The 24,434-nt window shown below is 41.0% G+C and overlaps 1 protein-coding gene across 1 annotated transcript in view; it reads left to right on the top strand.

The window, feature by feature from the left end:
* The window catches only part of LOC120990962 (neuronal acetylcholine receptor subunit alpha-7-like), a 296,293-nt gene that overhangs the window by 202,702 nt on the left and 69,157 nt on the right, over positions 1-24,434 (top strand). The window contains exon 8 of the mRNA XM_040419853.1: positions 10,537-10,623. Within this exon, the coding sequence (XP_040275787.1) occupies positions 10,537-10,623 (87 nt within the window). The remainder of the gene's footprint in view (positions 1-10,536; positions 10,624-24,434) is intronic.

Genomic DNA, 24,434 nt, shown 5'->3' with positions numbered 1-24,434 from the left:
CTGATGAAGGTGAGAGCTGCAGGGGATGGATGGCATGGGGGGTGCGACTGCTATCACTGAAGAATGGAAGAGCAGCAGAGGATGGATGGCGTTGGGGGGTGCAATCACTGATGAATGCGAGAGCAGTAGAGAATTGATGGCGGGGGGTGCGATCACTGATGAAAGGGAGAGCAGCAGAGGATGGATGGGGGTGTGTGATCACTGATGAATGGGAGAGCAGAAGAGGATGGATGGCGGGGGGGTGCAATCATTGATGAAGGGTAGAGCAGAAGAGGATGGATGGCGGGGGGGAGCAATCACTGATTAATGGGGAGAGCAGCTCCCTGCATACACAGCTCTGCCACATGGTGCTGACTGCATACACAGCTCTGCCACATGGTGCTCACTGCATACACAGCTCTGCCATATGGTGCCCACTGCATGCACACAGCACTGCCACATGGTATCTACTGCACACACACAACACTGCCACATGGTGTCCACTGCGCGCACACAGCACTGCCACATGGTGCTCACTGCTTACATAGCCCTGCTTTACATGGTACACATGCTCCACTAAGAAACCTTCATACCCAGCACAGTCCTACAGCAGTTCGCCTTACTCCTTCCATACACGTGGCTGATCACATGACTGTGACATCACCACAGGTTGTGTACACATAATGTTCTGTTTAGTCTGGAGATGTCCGTGAGGGGCTTCCTGTGTGCGAGACCTGGCAGTCTGCTGATACAGCGCTCCTGACTAGAAAAAGACCATGTGGAAAAATACGCATGATTCTTTTTTCAGGGAGTAAAATAGCCAGAATAGACATGTATGACACTTGTACAGGTGTTATTGTGACCTCTGGTAGACACTGAACAAATGTACTCTGCTGTACATAGCATTGTGTGTCGTCACACTGTACTAATCTGTGTGGGAAAAGTGACCACTCACTGTGCGGACTGCACACAATACTGTATTCAGAAGAGAGTGCATGTAGTGAGAGCTGTCAATAATGAGATCTATATCAGGCTTATAACGCCATGGTTCTGACTGTAGATCGCTGCACTAATGTTATCAGCAGAAATATCTATTGTGTCTACAAATAATGGACTTTCTACAGAAAGGAAATTAGAAATAGATTTGCTCATTACAGGCTGTAGCATACTATAAGACACACCATGTTGTGGATTGGAATGAAATCTTACAAGTTCCAGCAGCCTATATGTAAGTGGCTGAGAGCTGTGCTATGTAACAGGATATGGGGGCGGGGCAGCAGAGCTTGTGCTGGTGCATGTGAAATCCACAGGAATGCCCACAGAACCTGAGGAGACCTGACAACAGTGAGTGATTCTCATATCAGAGCATTTCTAAGAGCATGTGAAGCAAAGCCGATACCATTAAAAAAAAAAGTGCAATTTTATTATGTGCTGCATTACAGTAAGATATGGGGTTATTGATTATTAATGCACAAAGGTAACATAGTAACATAGTAACATAGTACATAAGGCCAAAAATAGACATTTGTCCATCCAGTTCGGCCTGTTATCCTGCAAGTTGATCCAGAGAAAGGCAAAAAAAAAAAACTGTGAGGTAGAAGCCAATTTTCCCCACTTTAGGGGAATAAAAAATTATTTCCCGACTCCAATCAGGCAATCAGAATAAGGCTCCATTCACATGTCCGCAAATGGGTCCGCTTCCGTTCCGCAATTTTGCGGAACGGGTGCGGACCCATTAATTTTCTATGGGGACGGAATGGATGCGGACAGCACACAGTGTGCTGTCAGCATCCGCATTTGCGGAGCGCGGTCCCGATCTTCAGGTCCGCAGCTCCGCAAAAGATAGAACATGTCCTATTCTTGTCCGCAGCTTGCGGACAAGAATAGGCATTTCTATAGGGGTTCCGGGCGGGTGTGTTGCGGATCCGCAATTTGCGGGTCCGCAACACACCACGGACGTTTGAATGGAGCCTAACTCCCTGGATCAACGACCCCTCTCTAGTAGCTATAGCCTGTAATATTATTACACTCCAGAAATACAACCAGGCCCCTCTTGAACTCTTTTATTGTACTCACCATCACCACCTCCTCAGGCAGAGAGTTCCATAGTCTCACTGCTCTTACCATAAAGAATCCTTTTCTATGTTTGTGTACAAATCTTCTTTCCTCCAGATGCAGAGGATGTCCCCTCATCACAGTCACAGTCCTGGGGATAAATAGATGATGGGAGAGATCTCTGTACTGACCCCTGATATATTTATACATAGTTATTAGATCTCCCCTCAGTCGTCTTTTTTCTAAAGTGAATAACCCTAATTTTGGTAATCTTTCAGGGTACTGTAGTTGCCCCATTCCAGTTATTACTTTAGTTGCCCTCCTCTGGACCCTCTCCAGCTCTGCTATGTCTGCCTTGTTTACAGTGTCCATAGCATTTAAGGCCTAGATTGGTGAAATGTCCGACAACTGTAGAGGCTCTGAGGTGAAATGTAAAAAAGACACCCCCAAGAAGTTGCTCCATTTTAGAAACCACACCCCTCAGAGAATTTACCAAGGAATGTCATGAGCATTTTGACCCCACAGGCGTTTTGCAAAAATCTATTCAGAGCAGACAATTTACACATCTTGTGCTGACAAGACAGAGGAGAACGAGACTGGTAGCATCAGCATGACAGTAAATGTACTACTGTGTCCATGTACTGTATATAGCACTTACTGTCAGCACTGGTTGGTCTAGCTCCACTCCCATCCATCGCCCTAGTGCTTACTAACTAAGCAGGGACACCCTGGGAAGACAGAAGAGACCAGGGCTGTCAGCAGGCAGCTCCGGCAGCATTGGTGGACTGTCCATAGATCCTACAGGGAAACTTCCCAGTGGCCTGATGCCCAGAGGGCTGCCTGAGCACCCCTCACAGCTGACAGCCAGGTAAGTAATGATCTCATGCTCCCCTCCTGACTCCAACTGTATTACCATCTTAAGGCAACTGGAGGAGGAGAACGGAACATAGCAGCTGGTGCTGGCCACAACAGAGGGGCAGTTTTTGGGGAGGTATTTTGTGCTGATGGGGCAGGACTTTGAGATACACTGTGGTATTGGCTCTTCTGGGGTGGTATAATGTACAGCAATATGTATTGCTGGCCCTACTTTCTGTCAATTTGGACGGACAACAAAACGGGGACACATTTAGGGGGGAATTTATCATGAGAATATTTGAAGTCAGTATTGCTTGATTCTGCGTTGGAGTACTTTGTGCCACATTTATCAAATGTCACAGGATGTTTGATAAATTTGGCTTGTCCTTAAACCTAACACTTCTGTCTAGAGAAGCTACTCCAGTTTTCTTACTCCTGGAGTGAGATTGCGACTTATTTGTGACTTTTAAAAAAAAAAGTCGCAATGATAAATCTGGTTTGAAACTCATTAACATAGCTAACCACACCCACTTTCCCACCCATATTAAAATTTTGCGCAAATGAGTGCAAAAAATTGCAAACCCCTATTTTGCCATTTTGATGCCAGAATTCTGGAGTGAAGGTATGATAAATCAGGGCCTTAGTTTTTTCCAGGGACACTTTTAATTCCCAGTCCACCCCTGGTGACACTCAAGCAGGGAAGGTACTGAAAATCATAGTAAACCCCATAGGAAAACAGGTTATATACAGATAGGGAGGCAGCTACACTTAAAAGAATAAATAAATGATGTTCTATTAGTATGAGCATAGATGAGGTCATCTTTGTTGACTATAATTTTACTAGATATTTTGTGAAGACATTTATCATATAGACAGCCCATGAAGTGCTATTCTTTGGTATTGTCTTGGATCATTATAAAGCTGAGTTTTATTGCTATATTTCTGCCACAGTTTTGGTATATCAGGAAAAAGGAACGTTGTAACCTTGGGGGTACATGTCTTATTTGGTTTTTAGTATGAATGATGTGTTCTTATACAACTATATTACCTCAAGCTTTACAGTACAAAAAAAAAAGGTTTTATTTCAACTTTAGAACATGAACCATTTGTAAAATTGGCCAGTAGTATTCTGTTCACTGAATCGGATGAGTCAAACGTGTATATTCATCTTGTCATCGTCCTTCTATGAAGCAATAAGATATCCCCTTTTCTACCTGCTATCAGCTATTTTCAGTGACTGTACATCATTAAAATCCAGTATGATTCAATAAATTGTAACTTAGACAATCCTTTTCTCAAAGCAGGTCGATGAGCACATTTTTTGGTTGCTTGATTTCTAGGTTTAGAGAAAGAAAGTAAGAAAATGGAGCAAATAAAACAGGGAAACCTGGTATATTTTAGTACTGTTCCTGCTGCCAACAGCGCTCATTTTATTATTAGGAATATGTTATGTGGCTCCCTAATGTTTTATCTGAAAGTACTACAAATCAAACATACATTGTAATTATATAATTGATTAGCAGGCACCCACCATCTGTATTTCATACGTATAATAGATAGTTTTTATGATATTATTCTCTATAAATAAATTAAATCATAAGGTATAATTAAAAACATACGACATAAGACATCAAGCATGGAACATTTAGCATAAAATGTAGGGATAAACCATAAAAAGTATAAAAAGTACATGCAGCGACACTGAGTTTGTGGGTGTCGTGATCCTGATTAGTGTTGAGCGCGAATATTCGAATATCGATTTTTTTTTGCGAATATCGGCACTTCGCTAATTCGCGAATATTTCGAATATAGTGATATAAATTCGATATTTCGAATATTCTTTTTTTTTTTTTTTTTTTTTTATTGTTATATTTTTTTCTTTCCCACTTCCCTAAAGTTGTTCTTACCTGTCCTTTGGATTCCTGGCTGCTCCAGTCAGTGCCCGTTGCCGCTTCTGCCGACTTCCGTGCTCATGGAGCGTCCCCATCACCATGGGAACATCTCCATATACTAGAATGTACTGTCGGATTTGAGAATTACGTGAAAAATCGCAATTCGATTATTTCAAGTTATAATAATCGAATTTCGATTTTAACTTAGCACTGCTATATTTAATTCTAGCCTAATATGGAATATAGCAGTTCTAAGTTAAAATCGAAATTCGATTATTATAACTTGAATTTTTTTTTTTTTTTTTATTGTTATATTTTTTTCTTTCCCACTTCCCTAAAGTTGTTCTTACCTGTCCTTTGGATTCCTGGCTTCTTGGCTGCTCCAGTCAGTGCCCGTTGCCGCTTCTGCCGACTTCCGTGCTCATGGAGCGTCCCCATCACCATGGGAACGTCTCCATATACTAGAATGTACTGTCGGATTTGAGAATTACGTGAAAAATCGCAATTCGATTATTTCAAGTTATAATAATCGAATTTCGATTTTAACTTAGCACTGCTATATTTAATTCTAGCCTAATATGGAATATAGCAGTGCCAAGTTAAAATCGAAATTCGATTATTATAACTTGAATTAATCGAATTGCGATTTCAACTTGGACCTGGTTTACTATGGTTGGCTTGGTAGAATTAGCGAATATGACGAATGTATTCGTCATATTCCACAAAACGAATATAACGAATGTATTCGTCATATTCCACAAAACGAAGATAACGAAGTATCCTGCATGTTCGTTTTAGCTACCTATTCATCAACTTCGCTAATTCTAGCAATCATATAGGAAAGTTTACTATAGAGACAGCTAAGTTTAATTCGCTATGCGATTATATGACTGCTTTTTAAAAAAAGAAAAAATAGAATAATTATAATACCTGATAATTATTATAATTTTTCTATTTATAAAAAAAAGCAAAGTAATATAATCGCATAGCGAATTAAACTTAGCTGTCTCTATAGTAAACTTTCCTATATGATTGCTAGAATTAGCGAAGTTGATGAATAGGTAGCTAAAACGAACATGCAGGATACTTCGTTATCTTCGTTTTGTGGAATATGACGAATACATTCGTTATATTCGTTTTGTGGAATATGACGAATACATTCGTCATATTCGCTAATTCTACCAAGCCAACCATAGTAAACCAGGTCCAAGTTGAAATCGCAATTCGATTAATTCAAGTTATAATAATCGAATTTCGATTTTAACTTAGCACTGCTATATTCCATATTAGGCTAGAATTAAATATAGCAGTGCTAAGTTAAAATCGAAATTTGATTATTATAACTTGAAATAATCGAATTGCGATTTTTCACGTAATTCTCAAATCCGACAGTACATTCTAGTATATGGAGACGTTCCCATGGTGATGGGGACGCTCCATGAGCACGGAAGTCGGCAGAAGCGGCAACGGGCACTGACTGGAGCAGCCAGGAAGCCAGGAATCCAAAGGACAGGTAAGAACAACTTTAGGGAAGTGGGAAAGAAAAAAATATAACAATAAAAAAAAAAAAAATTCAAGTTATAATAATCGAATTATGATTTTAACTTAGCACTGCTTTATTCCATATTAAGCTAGAATTAACGAATATGGAATATAGCAGTGCTAAGTTAAAATCGAAATTCGATTATTATAACCTGAATTAATCGCATTGCTATTTCAATAGGAGAGTAGCCTTTAAGTTAAAATCGCAATTATTTAAATCGCATATTAATCGCGATAACAAGAATAATGACGAATATTCGATTTCGACGAATATAAAACGAATATTCCATCGAATATTCGCGAATTTCGTCGAAATCGAATATGGCACCTGCCGCTCATCACTAATCCTGATTATTTCAGTCCTGATGTGGCATAAGTTAATGGCATTAAATGGTTTAGCGATACATTAGACGATTCATTAGTAGTCACACATATGTTTGTTAGTATAGTTATTCAGAACTTGTCCAAAATTGTATCAATATCCGTCAAGGTATGCTGTGGTTTTGCTGACAATGTTTGTCAGTCAATCCAATGTTGTGATGGAGTCTTTATATGCTCTTAGGTAATGAACAGATTCAGTATTGTCAGATGGGACACTTGAACAAAGTAACTGTCCAAATCTGGATCGGTTATTAGTGCAGATAAAAGAGAGTATGCCTCTATAGATTATGTAGGTTTGGTTGTCTCTACTCACAAGAGACTGGGTTTCGCTTACTGCAGGGGCGTCCCACCTGCAGCACAGCTACTCACCCGACCCGGGAGATTCTCCTCTGCACTCGAAGTCAGCGTCCCACGTGGTATAGCTTGTAGTCACATGTCTCGCTTCAGTCACGTGACGGAGACAGGAAACTTTTAGTTTTCTTTGTTTATTCTGCCCCGTCTTTCAAAGGGCACTTTTAGTCCTGGGTAGTTTTAATTCTTATCCACGCCCGCTTGACCTGCAGGACTGAAAGTACACTTTAAAAGACGGGGCAGAATAAACAAAGAAAAAAAGTTTCCTGCCTCCGTCGCGTGACTGAAGCCGAGACACGTGACTACAAGCTATACCACGTGGGACGCCGACTTCGAGTGAGTAGCTGTACTGCAGGTGGGACGCCCCTGCAGTAAGCGAAACCCAATCTCTTGTGAGTAGAGACAACCAAACCTACATAATCTATAGAGGCATACTCTCTTTTATCTGCACTAATAACCGATCCAGATTTGGACAGTTACTTTGTTCAAGTGTCCCATCTGACAATACTGAATCTGTTCATTACCTAAGAGCATATAAAGACTCCATCACAACATTGGATTGACTGACAAACATTGTCAGCAAAACCACAGCATACCTTGACGGATATTGATACAATTTTGGACAAGTTCTGAATAACTATACTAAGAAACATATATGTGACTACTAATGAATCGTCTAATGTATCGCTAAACCATTTAATACCATTAACTTACGGTATGCCACATCAGGACTGAAATAATCAGGATCACAACACCCACAAACTCAGTGTCGATGCATGTACTTATTATCGCTGCATGTACTTTTTATACTTTTTATGGTTTATCCCTACATTTTATGCTAAATGTTCCATGCTTGATGTCTTATTCTATGTCGTATGTTTTTAATGATATCTTATGATAGTTTTTATTATACGTATGAAATACAGATGGTGAGTGCCTGCTATTCAATTATATAAAGATTTGTCTTAAGGAAGTGACCAGGTGAACCACTTTTTAGCAGAGCACCATTACCACAGTGATAGGAGGGGTGAGCCACTATAAACAAAAATCTGACTGTACGGAAAATGACAAGAGGAATGTTGTAATTGCTTAATTAATAAATGTGCTTGAAGTATGTAATATATTGTATAAATTATACATTTACATTTGCAAGAAATAGTAAGTGAACCCTTTGGAATTACCTGCCCCCCAGCTACTTCCCCACAATCCCCTTCTCCTCTGCCACCCTCACTCCAGTGGCTAGTCAAGATCGCCCACGCTCACCATACAACCCCCACCCACTCGGTCATATAACAAATTTGAAAATAAAATAACCAGCAAGGTTGAATTTTTCATAATTCTGCGGTTGAGGCAACCTGCAAGTCACATTGCATTCATTCCTATAGATGCACTGCTAAACTGCGATCCATGGTTGTGTGACATCTGTTGCACCAAATATCGTCGTGTAGCTCCAGCTTAACACACATGATTGTTGCACCAAATGCAACTGTATTGTGAAGTTCCATATATCAATATTTTAGGCTGAGCCCACTCCATATATGGAGGGTGTCGGCTGTATAATACATCCGGCAAATGGCTGCAATGACTGGAATCTGCAAACCCGGTCATTTAAACCCTCTAATCCAACGGGGTTAGGCATAGGGATCCCTCTGCTTTCTGATAGGAGCCCCTGCAGCAAAATCACAGGATTCTGATTGGTTACCATGACAACACTGGTCCTGCTGAAAGTTCCCAGGGCTGTAATAGTTAACTGCCATACACAAGGCATGGCTCAGCGGACAGTGTCAGAATCCCATAGACCATAATAGTTCTCTATTATGGTCTATAAGCCAAACAATCAGAAGATTCCATGTTCTAGTTCCCTAAGGGGGTTAAAGTTATTATGTAAAAAGAAAAGAAAAATATTAAAATTCTAATCACCTTTCCCAATTTTACATATAAAAATAAACTACAAAAAATAAACAAAACAGGTATCGCTGCATCACAAAATGTCAAAATTATAAAAATATAAAAAATATTTTTCCTGTGCAGTGAGTGCCATAACGGCAATAAATAAATAAAAACACTCGATTCACCATTTTTTGTTACCGTATCACCCCAAAAAAAAATTAATAAAAGTGATCAAAAAGTCGTACATACTTCGAAAAATGGTACCAATAATAACAACAGTTCATCCCACAAAAAAACAAGCCCTCATACATCTCTGTAGACAGAAATATAAAAAAAAATTACCGCAGTCAGAAAGTGGTGATGAAAATAATTATTTTATTTTTTCAAATGTTTTTTTTTTTTTTAAAGTAGTAAACCAAAAACGATACAAATTTGGTATGGCCATAATCGTATTGAGCCGCAGAATAAGGACGTCATGTTATTTTTTGTGCACAGTAATTTATTTTTTTTTTCAATTTCACCACACAAATAATTTTTTCCCATTTTCCAATATAAGACATGGTAAATGAAATGGTGCCATTAAAAAATAATACTTTTCACACAAATAAATAAGCCCTCCTATGTGAATTGAAAATTAAGAAAGGTACGGTTCTTGGAATGTGGGGAGTTAAAAACAAAAATGGGCCTGGTGCTTAAAGGGAACCTGTTATGTGGATATTTGATTATAATCTAACAAATTATATACAATTATTAACTGCTAAAAAGTACCTTAGATGTATTCACTTACTGGTGTGACAGATGGTTACCTCATAATATACACACAAAGATGCCACATGCCGCATGCTAATGAGCTGATTTGAGTCCAGCGTGATGTCAGTGAGTCCAGCGTTTTTTTAATTCAGAGCTATAGCCATTCCCCTGCCCACCTGCTGCTGATTCATATGGAAAAAAACTGTCAATCAGCAGCAGGTAGGTGGGTATAGTCAGGATCTCATGAATATTTAGGACTCATCATTATGAGCTGGAGCTTTTCAATACAAGATGTTAGCAGATTGACTGGGTCAATTAAAGAAAGTGACCCAGCATTTTGCTAAGAGAATCAGTCACTTATTTATGTTGCCCTTAGTTAGGACACCATAAAACTGGTGACAGGTTCCCTTTAAGGGGTTAAACATCTGCAGAGGTAGTTTGGATACATGAGGGCCCAGGACCCATACACTAGAAGATACACTATGTAACAATTGTTCTCAAGAGTTGAGTCTTTCTGTTTTAGTTCAGACACTTCTAATTCACCATTGAGTGCCAAAAGGAACTACCATCCTGTGGCATCAGTTAATTCTGTCCTAGCTGTTCCAAAGACTCACTCACAAATCACTGAACCTTCTTTAACCACCACCCTCTTTGTCTTTTCTGTACTGACTCGGTCTCTCACAAATTGATACTGATGCTTTTTTGATATACTGTAGGTCTCAAAAGCAAAAATTTTTAAAAATATATTTTTGTACATTGTTATCACATTTATGTTGCTACAGAGGACATCTAAGAAACATTTATTGACCTGCACTGAACTTTTTGTTTTCTGCACACCTAGGGATTACTGTGCTTCTGTCGCTTACCGTCTTCATGTTACTTGTGGCAGAGATTATGCCCGCAACATCAGATTCAGTTCCTCTAATAGGTAAGTTGCTTGTAATGTATGTTCTATGCCAGATGGCTATGAGGTCATCAATCTGGAGACCTGTGTTGTATTCACTTTTCTCCATGTATAATGGTAATTGTAAGGTTATGTAGACCTGTAATAGGTTCATGTGTATTAGTTAACAGGGTTTTATGGGCAGAAAATACTATTCACTGTTAAATGTGATACAAGCAAATCACTTAACAATATGGTGTCTGTTTGGAAATTGATTTCTTCTGTGAGATTTTATCTCCCCATTCTTTAGGCAGGAAGAGCTGTAGCGTTCAGACTCATGCATGCCGAGCCCACTCTATCTCTCCTGATGCCAGTCGGCTTCCAATGAATGCAATGAGAGTCCACTCTATACCTCTCCTGGTGCCAAAAGTCTTCCAGTGAGTGCAGGGAGTGCAGGCTACAGCTTTATACTTACACTAATTAAAATCAGCCTATGGGGCAGACAGGCTAGTCAAGGGTGCAAGACTAAATGGAGTCAGCCACAACTCCAGTACAAACTGCAAAAAAAAGGGGTTAGTCAGCACATCCCAATGCGCAGGTGTGCGCTGCCATGGCTAGAAACACAAAGAAAAAAACACAACGCAACAGCACTCTGCAAACCAAATAAAGTACAATAATGCCATAATTATAGAAAATATTCTGGTGCTAATGCTATAATATGCCATAAAGCATAAAACACAAAACAATTCCTTGCAATTTTATTCTATTGACTGGATTTTAATTTTGTGTAAAGAGTGCATTTTCTAAATGGTCTGTTAAATTGTGCATGCACATTGTACTTGCGTTGTTTTATATTATGTATGTAGAGCCCCTCTTAGATGTAGCGCCATGGAATTAAGGATAGAAGGCTTAGCTTATTAAAGGGTTTCTATCACTTTGTTTCACATAATTAGCTGTCAGACACTAGCGATCCGCTAGTGTCTGCTCTGCCAAACCATCCTAATATAATTGCTTTTGGGGCAGCCGTTTTGCTAAAAAAAGAACTTTTATTAATATGCTAATGAGCCTCTAGGTGCTATGGGGGCGTCATTAGCACCTAGAGGCTCCGTCTACCTTCACAAACTGCCGCCGCCCAGCGCGTCCCTCCAGCCCGCCCATCTCCTCCGGAATGCGATCCTCCCTGTGAGCGTATGTATTCGGCGCATGCGCAGTGAATGTCTGACCGCTTCCCTGCTCAGACATCTCCACTGCGCCTGCGCGATGACGTCATAGTGCTCCGAGGAACAGGCGCAGTAGAGATGTCTGAGCAGGGAAGCGGTCAGACATTCACTGCGCATGCGCCGAATACAGGCGCTCACAGGGAGGATCGCATTCCGGAGGAGATGGGCGGGCTGGAGGGACGCGCTGGGCGGCGGCAGTTTGTGAAGGTAGACGGAGCCTCTAGGTGCTAATGATGCCCCCATAGCACCTAGAGGCTCATTAGCATATTAATAAAAGTTCTTTTTTTAGCAAAACGGCTGAACCAAAAGCTATTATATTAGGATGGTTTGGCAGAGCAGACACTAGCGGATCGCTAGTGTCTGACAGCTAATTATGTGAAACGAAGTGATAGAAACCCTTTAAAGGTTATTGCGCCTCTGTAATCACCATTCACTCCTATTTTCTTCACTAGGGCAAGCAATACATGAAAAACTATGACAAATAAAAAAATTATCAACTATCAACCCCATGCCCCATTACTGGAATCCTAATGCTGGTGATCTCACTGGAAAGAATTAGTACACTGACAGAGAAAATTTTTGCATTCTAGCAAATCCAAACCTTTTGCGATTTATTTCAGACTAGCTGAAGGTCCGGGTTCGTTTGGTTATATTTAATCTATTTCATTTAATGTTTGTATGTGTTATTAAAAGATATCAACACTATCCACTATAGCAGTGACATCTACAGCACCCCGCTCCCAAAACAGTGACCCCCCCACAGTGCCCCGTCCCTTAAAATTGAACATCCACAGCAGCCCACTCCCTTAACTTTGACCTTTACAGCAGCCTTCCCCTTTAACAGTGACTTTCACAGCATACCACCCCCTTCACAGTGACCTGCACAGGGGCCCGCCCCTTAACAGTGGCCTTTACTGGATCGGAGGCGTGTCCTTTTGAACAGCTCACTCTAAGACAGCAGCACTGTATTGTCTTAATGTGAGCTGCAGGGAGAAAGTCACCTTTACCTTCATTTTTTTTCATCCCTGTCAGCTGAGGAGTGGAGGGAGCGTGACCTAGCCAGATCAGGGGCGTGGCTTAGCAGGACCTAGAAGTTGATTTTTAACTTCATTTTTTCAATCTCAGTTGGCTGAGTGGGAGGGGGCATTGCCTAACCAGTTTGGGGGCATGTCCTTTTGAACAGCTCACTCTAAGACAGCAGCACTGTGCTGTCTGAGTGTAAGCTGCAGGGAGAAAGTCACCCTCCCAACCACCCCTGCAACTGATAGAAGTTGATTTTTACCTTCATTTTTTCAATCCTCGTTGGCTCAGGAGTGGGAGGGGGCATGGCCTAACCAGATCAGGGGCATGGCTTAGCTGGGTATGGGGGCGTGGTTTAAGTATTTTAAGGGTGGACACATTGTGGCAGGGGGGCGTGTCTGGGCTCCTTCCTGCAAAAGTGATGCCCCCCTGGGCACCTTACTAGCTAATTTTCTTACCAAATAAACTGGATTTTCAGAGGATAAAAACATCTATTGCTAGAACAAAGGCACATCTTGAAATAAGGTACTAAGTGCTATTAGCCCATGGCTTTACTGCAATAGCAATTATCCTTGTGACAGATTCTCTTAAAGCTCTCCTACAGCAGTGAAGATAAATGGCTGGGTTGTTATGGAAACCTGGAGTAAAACTGTGTATGTGGAGACTGGAGGACCTGCGAGCTTCCATTGGCTGATAAGGGTCATGTGACCAAGCTTCTATTGGCTAATGCATTTTTTGGGAATATCTCAGGAACGGTACATCCTAGATAGCTGAGACCTGGTCTAAAACTTTCCCGGACACCTGATGTAGCTTTGTGCCAAATTTCGTGATTGTAAATGCGATGGTGCGGATTCCTTTAGCGGACACACACACACACACACATACACTCAGCTTTATATATTAGATGAATCTCACAAAATTGCATCAGTACACCCTTTTACAAGTGTCAATCATTGGGCAATTGTTGGGAAGGAGTATTCCTAGGAACGATTCTTCCCAATAATTGCGCTGTGTAAAGGTGCTACTGATCACCTGATGAGCAGGCAAATGCTTAGTCATCAGGTGAAAATAATTCTGCTGCGGCCACCTTAATCATCTTTTATGGGCTGCAGATCATCCTGCCTAGAAACAATGATTTCCTATGGGAATGAACGATCAGTTGCTATAACTCATCCTCATTCCAAGGAGATGATCGCTGCAAAAAGCAACTTTAAACCCCAGATAAATGTTATGAGTATTGATATAACAAGGGGTGAGAAAAAAACATGTATTTCTAAAACTCAAAACTAGAGAGGATACATTTCTCATGGCTGTCCTGCTGAATTTCATCTCTTTCACATTGCACTGTATATTGTTTGGGATAAAAAAATATTTTATTGTCTTAAAGAGTTAAGGGTTCTGGTGACTTTCTTCAAATTTACCATAATAACCTTTAAGTTTTGCACCTTACAACCTTTTATTGTTAAATAATTAGAGCATATGAAATGGTATATTTGATATACAGCGTTTTAGAAGTTGGCATTTAGGTCAGAACATACTTTGTTCATCTGTTCATTAGATTTTTTCTTTCCCCTGTGAAATAAGAGGATAACGCTTTTCATGCCCTAGAATTTAAAACCCTGGGGGCTGGCTGGAGCTATCTGTAAATGACTGACTAAAACAATCCAAGCCATCTCTCCTAATTGCAGAATGGAGATCTATGGACTGGGAATATAGACATAGTGAAGACTTGTGACTAGAGTTGGGAATACGACAAAGGAAACTGGTTACAGACCCATTTATATTTCCCACTGTGGCTGCTGAATGTAAATGTATAGATAGCCTTTTACTACACCAGATAATGCATCCCCAATGCTAGAATCTGCTAGATGACATTGTATTATGTGGCAAGGCAATCAAAGAACTCTCTGATGCAATTAACCCAACTTTTACCTAGCCTTGCTGAGCAGCACCGATGTACATGACTAAAGTACTACAGACAGCAATAGCAGAGAAAAGGACTACATAGGCAGCATTGCATTATTTTACACTAGAGTTTTATAACTCAGCAGGGTTTACACTTCATCAATACAGTAATGTTACAAATGCCGTAACGTATTTAAAGGACTTGTCTGCTTTGGAGAACCTCATCACAGATTGGGAGCATTCTGAAAAAAAAATAATCTACTGTACAAATCGAAATGTGCAGAAAATTTGGAAAAATTTTGATGTCTCTGCTTCTAAGGCAGACTGTAATACCTCATAATATAGTTATTACGTTACATTCCCCATATGTCTACTTTATGTTGGCAACATTTTGTAAATATTTTTTTTTAGGACATTAGAAGGTTTAGAATTTTCGAAGCAATGCTTAAAATTTTAAAGAAACTTTCTAAAACCCAATTTTTAAAGGACCAGCTGAGATGAAGTCACAATGTGTATTGCTCTGATTCTTCAGTTAACAGAAACACCCCACATGTGGTCGTAAACTGCTGTATAGGCATATGGCAGGGTACAGAAGGGAAGGAGCAACATAAGGATTTTGGAGGGCAGATTTCACTTGGATAATTTTAACTTACTATATCACATTTTAAGACCCCCTGATGTACTCCTACAGTAGAAACTCCCCAAAAAGTTACCCTATTTTGGAAACTATGGAATAAGATGACGGTTTTATTGGTGCTATTTTGGGGTGCATATGATTTTTGATCACTCAATATTATGCTTTTTGGGAGGCAAGGTAACCCAAAAAAGGCTGTTCTGGCAGTTTTTATGTTTTTTATTATGCTCATCTGACAGATTAGATCATGGGTTATTTTTATGGAGCAGGTTCTTACAGACATGACAATACCAAATATATCTATTTATTTATTTTTTTGTTTCAGTTTTACATAATAAAACATTTTTGGAAAAAAACATGTTTTTGTGTCTCTACTTTCTGAAAGCCATATATATATATATATTCTGACGATCATCTTGTGTAGGGGCGTATTTTTTATTTCTGGAAGATTTGACTTTTTAATTGATATCCATTTTTGGGTACATATGATTTTTTTGATCATTCAACATTACACTTTTAAGGGCAAGGTGACCAAAAAATGGTTGTTTTGGCACAGTTATTTTTTTTTTATGGCATTCACCTGACAGTGTAGATCATATGATGTTTTTATAGAGAAGGTCGTTACAGATGCAACGATACCTAATATGAGTTTTTTTTATTTCAGATTTACACAATAAAAGCATCTTTGAAAAAAATCATGTTTTTATGAAAGCCATATTTTTTTTATTTTCATACGACGTTTTGATCGCTTGGTACCCCAAGGTGACCAAAAAAATGATTTGGCACATATTTTATTTACTTTTTTTTGCGGCGTTCATTTGAGGGGGTGGATCATGTAATATTTTTATAGAGCCAGTCGTTATGGACACAGTGATACCTAATATGTCTGTTTTCTCTTTTTTTCTCAATTTTTTTTACAATTTTCTGTTTATTATGGGAAAGAGGCTTTTTTGAATTGAAAATTGTATTCTTTTATTATGAAAAACACTTCTGTTTTCTATTACTTTTTATTTTTATCCCACTGGGGAACTTAAAATTTTGGGGGTCTGATCCCCTCTGCAATGCATGTGTATTGTAATACATTGAGTGTCAGTGTATTACCATCGGATCCCCCTCACCACAGTGCGGTGACCTGAAATAAATGGGCAGGGAGCCTGTAACCGCCGCAAACCCTGTGCACGCAGCGGTCAGCTTTGCGGCATACAAGGGATTAATACGCCAACATTGGTGTATTCACCTATGCCGGCATATACAGTAGGGGCTCAGCTGTCAGTAACAGCTGGGCCTCTGCCGCTGATCGGGCAAGCGCTGCTCCTGCACCCGCCGAATCACAGCTCCGTACCTGTATGGTGCTGGTCCTTAAAGGGGTTCTGCACTTTCATTTAACTGATGATCTATCCTCTGGATAGATCATCAGCTTCTGATCGGCGGGGTTCCGACACCCGGGACCCCCGCCGATCAGCTGTTTGAGAAGGCCACAGCGCTCCAGCAGCAGCGCGGCCTTCTCACTGTTTACCGCTGGGCCGCCCGCCCACTGACGTCACGACTAGTATCAACTAGCGTGGGCGCGGCTAAGCTCTATTCAAGTGAACAGAGCTTAGCCGCGCCCACCTAGTTGATACTAGTCGTGACATCAGTGGGTGGGCGGCTCAGCGGTAAACAGTGAGAAGGCCGCGGCGCTGCTGGAGCGCCACTGCCTTCTCAAACAGCTGATCGGCGGGGGTCCCGGGTGTCGGACCCCCGCCGATCAGAAGCTGATGATCTATCCAGAGGAATGAAAATGAATGAAAGTGCAGAACCCCTTTAAGTCACAGCTTCCAGGGCCGTACATGTATGGTGCAGGTCGCCTACGGGTTAATGTGCATAAGTATTCACCCCCTAAAAATCAGTGCTTCAGAGAGTCTTGTGGGGTATGTTTCTATTATTTTGTACATCTAGACACTGAGTTTTCTCCCATTCTTTTAGGCAAAACTGCCCAAAATCCTTTGTTAGATAGGTTTTGTTAGTGTACAGCAGTCTTCAAGTCATGCCATGTCATGGCAGCTGGAGGGGGTTATTTACATAGCGGGATCTGGAAGGTGAGAGAATTGAGAAGAAGGTTTAAGCTTATTTAATGGGTGGAGATTTATGAAAAGGGGCATGGCCAAGTGGGTACAAGGGGTTAGTATTAGAAAGGTGTCCCAGGTCTATGCCCTGCCAGCATCCTGCTTGCCACAAGATATTAATCTACAAAATATGCAATTGTGTGAAATATGCAATTAAATTAATAGCATCTGTGTAAGTTATGTGACCATGTCAGTGGTGTGTGCAGCATGTGCCAGTGTATCAATGAGGTGTGTGCAGCATGTGTCCAGTGTATCAGTGGCGTGTGCAGCATGTGTCCAGTGTATCAGTGGGGTGTGTTGTATGTGTCCATTGTCTTGGACATTCTATCAGGATAGCTTCATAGAGTATAATAATGCGATGTGGCTGCGTATAGTCTCTGGTGGGCCTGTGTGCTTAAAAAATCCCGGGGGCTGATTTTAAGTCCCAGTCTGGCCCTGATTCCATATGATTCTGTGGCATGTTTTATCAGACTCTGCATGTATTCTTAGCATTGCATCTAGGAGAGAATATATCCATATGCATAGTCCTACAGAGCCTGGGCATACAAAAGGAACTATACAAGCTCTGTGCACAATATACATGAGTCCTTACTGACAATAATAAGATAAAACCATAGCTCCAACTTATTTCATTTTTTAAGCATATTCATATTTTTTTTTGGTTTGCACTAGTCATATGTTCAGTGTTCAGAATGAAAAATTCCAGTTCCCTTTAGTGTAGTGGTATCCTGTTTTTATGCTTCGGTGTGGGAGGGAAACACCACAACGAGCATAAGAGGGTAGGGGTAAACAGGGAGTCAGGCCTGAGAACTAGGGAAGGAAGATGGACACCTCCTAGTGGAAACCCTAAGCAAAATCCTGACTGACTACCAGTATGAACAGACCCCAAAGGTAGGTAAGTTCATACGCAGGAATACCTAGAGCCCTATCTAGCCCTATAGGATGCTGGTACTAATGGCAGTGACTAGACTACCTGTTCCTCCAAAAGGAAGGATGAACAGGAGTCTACATCAGGCCTAATACAAACAATAGGGAATTGCAACACACAGAACCCAAACAAAATACAAAAGGGAAAGGAAAAACCTAACTTCTCAGAGGCTATGGAAGCACTAGGAACTCAGCCGAGATCCAACCACAAACAATCTACAGGCACAGAAGCTATAAACTGCACAGCATAGTGGGAGAAGCAACTATAAATAAGGAAGGTTAAATGACCACATAAGTAACACCTGGAGCCAAGGGGTTTGGCCATCACCAGAAACAACACAGACACCTATTGATCCACAAGGAAAACCTGTCAGATCAAACCACGTGTTGCCAGTCTCACAGATCTCCTGCCACTCACTGTCGCCGGGACATCCATATGTCTTGGTATATCCTAAACACCTGTGTGATCTGAGTCCTGATGATTTCTTTACGATTTATTTATATTTTCTGTCCTTGATGCTTTCCCCAACTGATTGTGGCACTATTCATGTCTTTCGTTAGGAAACAGTTCAGGGTAATTTTTAACTTTTAAAGGGGTTGTCTAGGACTTAAATATTAATGATCTATCTTCAGGATAGCTCATTAATATCTGATTGGTGGCGGATAGACTCCCAGTACTCCTGCTGATCAGCTGTTGGAAGGAGCCATGTTTCTCAGGAGAACATTGCATTGCTTCAAACAGCTGATCAGACAGGATGTCGGGAGCTGGGCACTACCGATTAGATGACTTACTAAACCCTGAGCAGAGGTGATCATTTTTTAAGTTCTGAACACCCCCTTTCAATATTCTTTATTAAGCACAGTGGATGTCATACAGCTGAGTCTCCTTAGGGTTCTTCCTATTAGCCAAAGCAGAGAGTCTAGCTGTGGAGAACTCAGCATGTTTTTGTATTGCATAACTACCCATGTAATACTACCAAGGTGCAACAACTTCCACCATTCCCCTGACAATAATAGTTGATTACTGAATTGAGAAAATTGGCTTGTCACATAAAAAGTAATCTCCTACATACTTTGGTGTTTAAAAACAAAAATAAAAATAAAAAAGCTTCACTATTACACCATTCATCCTCTAAGTGCACCTTTTTAGACCCAATAGTCAGTGCATTTCTCAATCATCATAAATGCTCCCTTTGTAAATCGTGCAATAAAAAGTTACTATACCTCATATGCACCCCCACTGATTACACCATTGCTCCATTCACAGACTATGGGACTGCAGGAGATAGCCAGGTGCTGTACTTTTTCTGGCAGTCCCATAGATATGAAGCAAGATGCTTGCATGCATGACCACCACGGGTTCCACATTATTAGATTGGTGGGGGTCTACGTGGTTGGACCTAGACCAATCTAATAATTGTTTCATTGGATAGGGGATAACATCCTCTTACCAGTACACCCCTTTAATTCTCATCTGTTATGTATTTGTTCACATTTCTTAAAAATCTGATTTTATGCACTGTAAGGGCGCAAGTGTAACATCCTGAGTTTATGAGCTCATTAGTGCAGCCTTTCTAAGATTAATGAGCAAAATTCTTTCACTAAATGTTGGTAGCATTTGATTATTATTGTTCCACATCACTCATTAAAGAATGCATGCTCCAGGCGTAGTAAAGCAGATTTTTGGTTTTGATAAGAGAAACATTCCAGAGTTCCAGCATGAAACCGACATGTTAATGAACATGATAATATTCCATAAGTATCCATCAATCTGCCTGCTTGCCTGTCTATCTATCTATCTATCTATCTATCTATCTATCTAATATCTGTCTAATATTTATCTATTATTCATATATTAGAGATGTGTGGAATAATTCTACACAAATTGACTATGTTAGGAATTTTCCCCAAATTCTGGTTTCCATGGGATCTGTATGTGTTTTCTGGGTTTATACATTGAAAGCATTGGTGGTCTGGCAGATAGAGAAAAGAGATCTTGAAATACAGAATATGGCTAGTGTAGTGTCATAGATGTTCTTTCACAGTGAGGAGAAGACAATAGCTAGTTCGATTTATAATAAATTCACAGAGAGCTTTTAGAGACATGAGTCAGTGTGTCATTGTGTGTAACTTATTCAGGCTTCCTCAGGCAGGCCGATAGCCATTTTACTTAAAGGGAATGTGTTATCAGAAAATGACCTATTGTTTAAATCACATTTTTATGTTTGACATATTTTAAAGAATTTTAAATTTTCCATGTCGATATCTATATCTAAACAAAAACCTTAAATTCCTGCAGCCTAAGCCTAATAATAGGTGCCACTTCTTGGACTGTTACGGATCACTTTACTGCCGTTATATATTATTCTAATCCTGCCTGTAATGATAAGAAGATATCACCTCTATGTATAGATAAGACAGAATCATACATTCACAATAGATGATTGTGAAAGCTTATCTATTTCTTCCTTGTACAATGACCTCTGTATAGGCCACAGAGCATGCCTAGAAAACTCTCCATAGAAGTCAATAGGGTCCCCTCCTGACCATTGTGTCTATGGCCCAAAGGGGTTGCCAGATAGCTATTTTTTTTAATGCTGTGTAAGTGCTGTTAAGAACAACGCAGGCAAGATGGCCCCCCTCATAATCATGTTCCGGAAATAAAATAAAAAAAATCTACAATAAGAAAATGTAAAAAAAACTGATTAGAAAAAAGAATAGGTGTCACTATCTGGTTTTAAATGGCAGATACAATTTTTGGTGACACATTTCAATTAATTATAGTGCAGCATTTATATTAAACTGAGCTAATCCACCCAGTTTATTCTTCATGTAAATCTGCCTAATCTTCATCAAGTAATTTACAATCCCAGACAGTCAGGTTTCCTCAGGGAGGCATGGAGCCATTTTTGTCTTAACTTAATTTATTATTAATGTGGGCACACCAGTCTTCACCACAATCACAATCTTTCACAAACACAAATCTTTTACAATATTAATCCTGGTGTTGATAATGTCTTATTATCTGCATTACAATTACTGTATATTGTACTAAAGTCTGATCAATTGACTATTTTTTCAAAATAATTATATTTAAATAATGAAAAATGTTGTTGATCAGGCTAGGGGCACTATTTATGTGGCTATGAGGGATACTATTTGACTATAAAGGGCCACTATTTTTTTTTTTTATGTTTGGTCACTATTTTCCTATTAGGGGGCACTATTCAATATTGGGAGGTAGGTTATTAATACTGTTTTGGGATACAAAAGAGTTTTTATTATTAACAATAATATACAATGTCTGCCCCAAAACAGTAATAATGTCATGCCCTGCTCAGGCTATGTGCGGAGGTCTGCCAGATTAGCAGCACGTGTCTAGCCTTTTGTTTTGTTTTGGAGTCAAGCTAGATCCGCCTTCCTTCAGGTGCACTGGGTGGGGTCGTTGGTTCCAGTTTAAATCACACCCACTCCCAGTGTTCCCTGCAGGTTATAGCTTCTGTCTGGCTCTGTGTATGCAAGGAAGGAAGGATTGGCTGTTCCTGCTCAGAAAGATAAGTTGGTTTTTTGTTCTCTTGTGGTTTGCTGTCTAGGCTGTTAGAGAGACGCCTGCCCCTCCAGGTTCTGAGGGAGCAGGCTGCCTCTATTCCCCTTTCACCATCTTAGGGATTTTAGGGTATTTTCAGCCCAGGCACGAGGACACGTTATTCCCACCTTAAGGGTCTGAACGTGGGCATAGCAGTATAGGGAGAGCTGGTAGGGATTTGTCAGGAGGTGACCTTGATCCCCAGCTTCTCGCCTAGAATCTTATTTGTTTATCTTTCTGTGTATCTTATACCCTGTCCGCCGTGACATTATAACCCGCCAATACTTTGACTGCCATTGCTCAGCGGTTTTGAGATGGAGTCAATTGAAGCGCTAGTTGATCGCATGCAGGGATTATCCCTAGAGGTTGCGGATCTGCGTAGTTCGGTCACACGGTGTCAGAATGCTCTGGCATCAGGTGCAAGTCAAATTTATGGGGAGTCTAAAGTCGCTCTCCCTGATAGATTTGCAGCGGGTGTGGATGACTTTATCCGCTTTAAAGAATCATGCAAGTTGTATTTTTGGCTGCGTCCATCTTCATCTGGTGATGAGAGTCAGAGGGTTGGTATAATCATTTCTCTGCTTAAAGGGGACGCGCAATCCTGGGCCTTTTCTCTGCCGCCCGGTTCTCTGGCCCTCCGGTCGGTGGAAGAATTTTTTAAAACCTTGGGATTAATATATGATGATCCAGATCGGGCCTTGATGGCGGAATCTAAATTGCGCAATTTATTACAAGGTGAACATACTGCAGAGGCTTACTGCTTTGAGTTTAGGAGATGGGCTACCGAGCCAGAGTGAAATGACCCCGCGTTACGTAGTCAGTTTTGTCAGGGGTTATCTGAGAGATTGAAAGATGCCCTTGCCTTTCATGAGTACCCGGATACATTGGAGAATGCAATGTCTTTGGCAGTACGGTTAGATAGACGTATTAGAGAGAGGTGTAAAGCTCACTCCGCGCAAGGGATCCCTCCTGTGAGTGGTTTCGTCTCACCTGTTCCCCAGGATGATATTACATGCAACTCTGGGGTAGGGGAGGAACCCATGCAGCTGGGTCAGGTATCTTTCCGTTCTGGTAATAGAGACTTTAGGAGATTGCATAAACTATGTTATTACTGTGGAAAAAGTGGTCATTTTATTTTTTCTTGTCCTTTTGTTAAACCGCATGTTGATGAGAAACAATCACAAAGAGGTTTACTTAAATAGAAAAAGAAAACATGCCCGACTCTTGGTAGTGTGAATTAAGTGGTGGAGCAAGCAGGTATGCAAGCTCCCTGTAGTACTCGTTTTCTCCTTCCAGCTATGGTGGCGCTAGACTCAAGACATTTTTTTGTTGAAGTATTCATTGACTGTGGTGCTTGGGTAAACCTTATTGATTCTCTTTTTCTTCAAAATCTGGGTCTAAATACTTGCACTTTAGAAAGAGAGATTCCGGTTTTTGCAATTGATTCTTCCCCTCTTTCTCAAAGGAGTCTCACTCATATTGCTCATGGTATTCTGTTAAGGGTGGGTGATTCACATGTTGAGATTATGTCTTGTTTTGTCATGAAGGACTTGCCCGCTCCTATAGTTTTAGGGTTACCGTGGTTGACAAAACATAACCCAATTATAGATTGGCAAGCAAGATAGATCATTGGTTGGAGTGAGTTTTGTTCGGATAATTGTCTTGGCACATCTATCTCTGGTGTGTCTACTACGGCTCTACCTCTGTATCTCTCAGATTTTGCGGATGTCTTTTCAGAGGGTGGGGCTCAGGAATTGCCCCCTCATCGTGACTATGATTGTCCAGTTAATCTCATCCCAGGGGCTAAGTTGCCAAAGTCTCTGCTTTACAATCTTTCTCAACCTGAAAGAGAGGTCATGCGGAAGTATATTGCCGAGAGTTTGGCAAAAGGTCATATTAGGCCATCTAAGGCTACTTTCACACTAGAGTTCGGGGCTCCGCTTGTGAGTTCCGTTTGAAGGCTCTCACAAGCGGCCCTGAACGGATCCTTCCAGCCCTAATGCATTCTGAGTGGTTGCGGATCCGCTCAGAATGCATCAGTCTCGCACCGTTTGTCCTCCGCTCCGCTCAGCAGGCGGACACCTGAACGCAGCTAGCAGCGTTCGGGTGTCCGCCTGGCCGTGCGGAGGCAAACGGATACGTCCAGACTTACAATGTAAGGCTACTTTCACACTAGCGTTCGGGTGTCCGCTCGTGAGCTCCGTTTGAAGGGGCTCACAAGCGGCCCCGAACGCAGCCGTCCAGCCCTAATGCATTCTCTGTGGAGGCGGATCCGCTGAGAATGCATCAGTCTGCCAGCGTTCAGCCTCCGCTCCGCTCAGCGAGCGGACACCTGAACGCTGCTTGCAGCGTTCGGGTGTCCGCCTGGCCGTGCGGAGGCAAGCGAATCCGTCCAGACTTACAATGTAAGTCAATGGGGACGGATCCGTTTGAAGATGACACTATATGGCTCAATCTTC

Source organism: Bufo bufo, chromosome 2, assembly GCF_905171765.1.
Source record: "Bufo bufo chromosome 2, aBufBuf1.1, whole genome shotgun sequence".
Taxonomy (NCBI): Eukaryota; Metazoa; Chordata; class Amphibia; order Anura; family Bufonidae; genus Bufo; species Bufo bufo.
The sequence above is the reverse complement of the archived record's forward strand: the minus strand, read 5'-3'. Positions and strand labels throughout refer to the sequence as shown.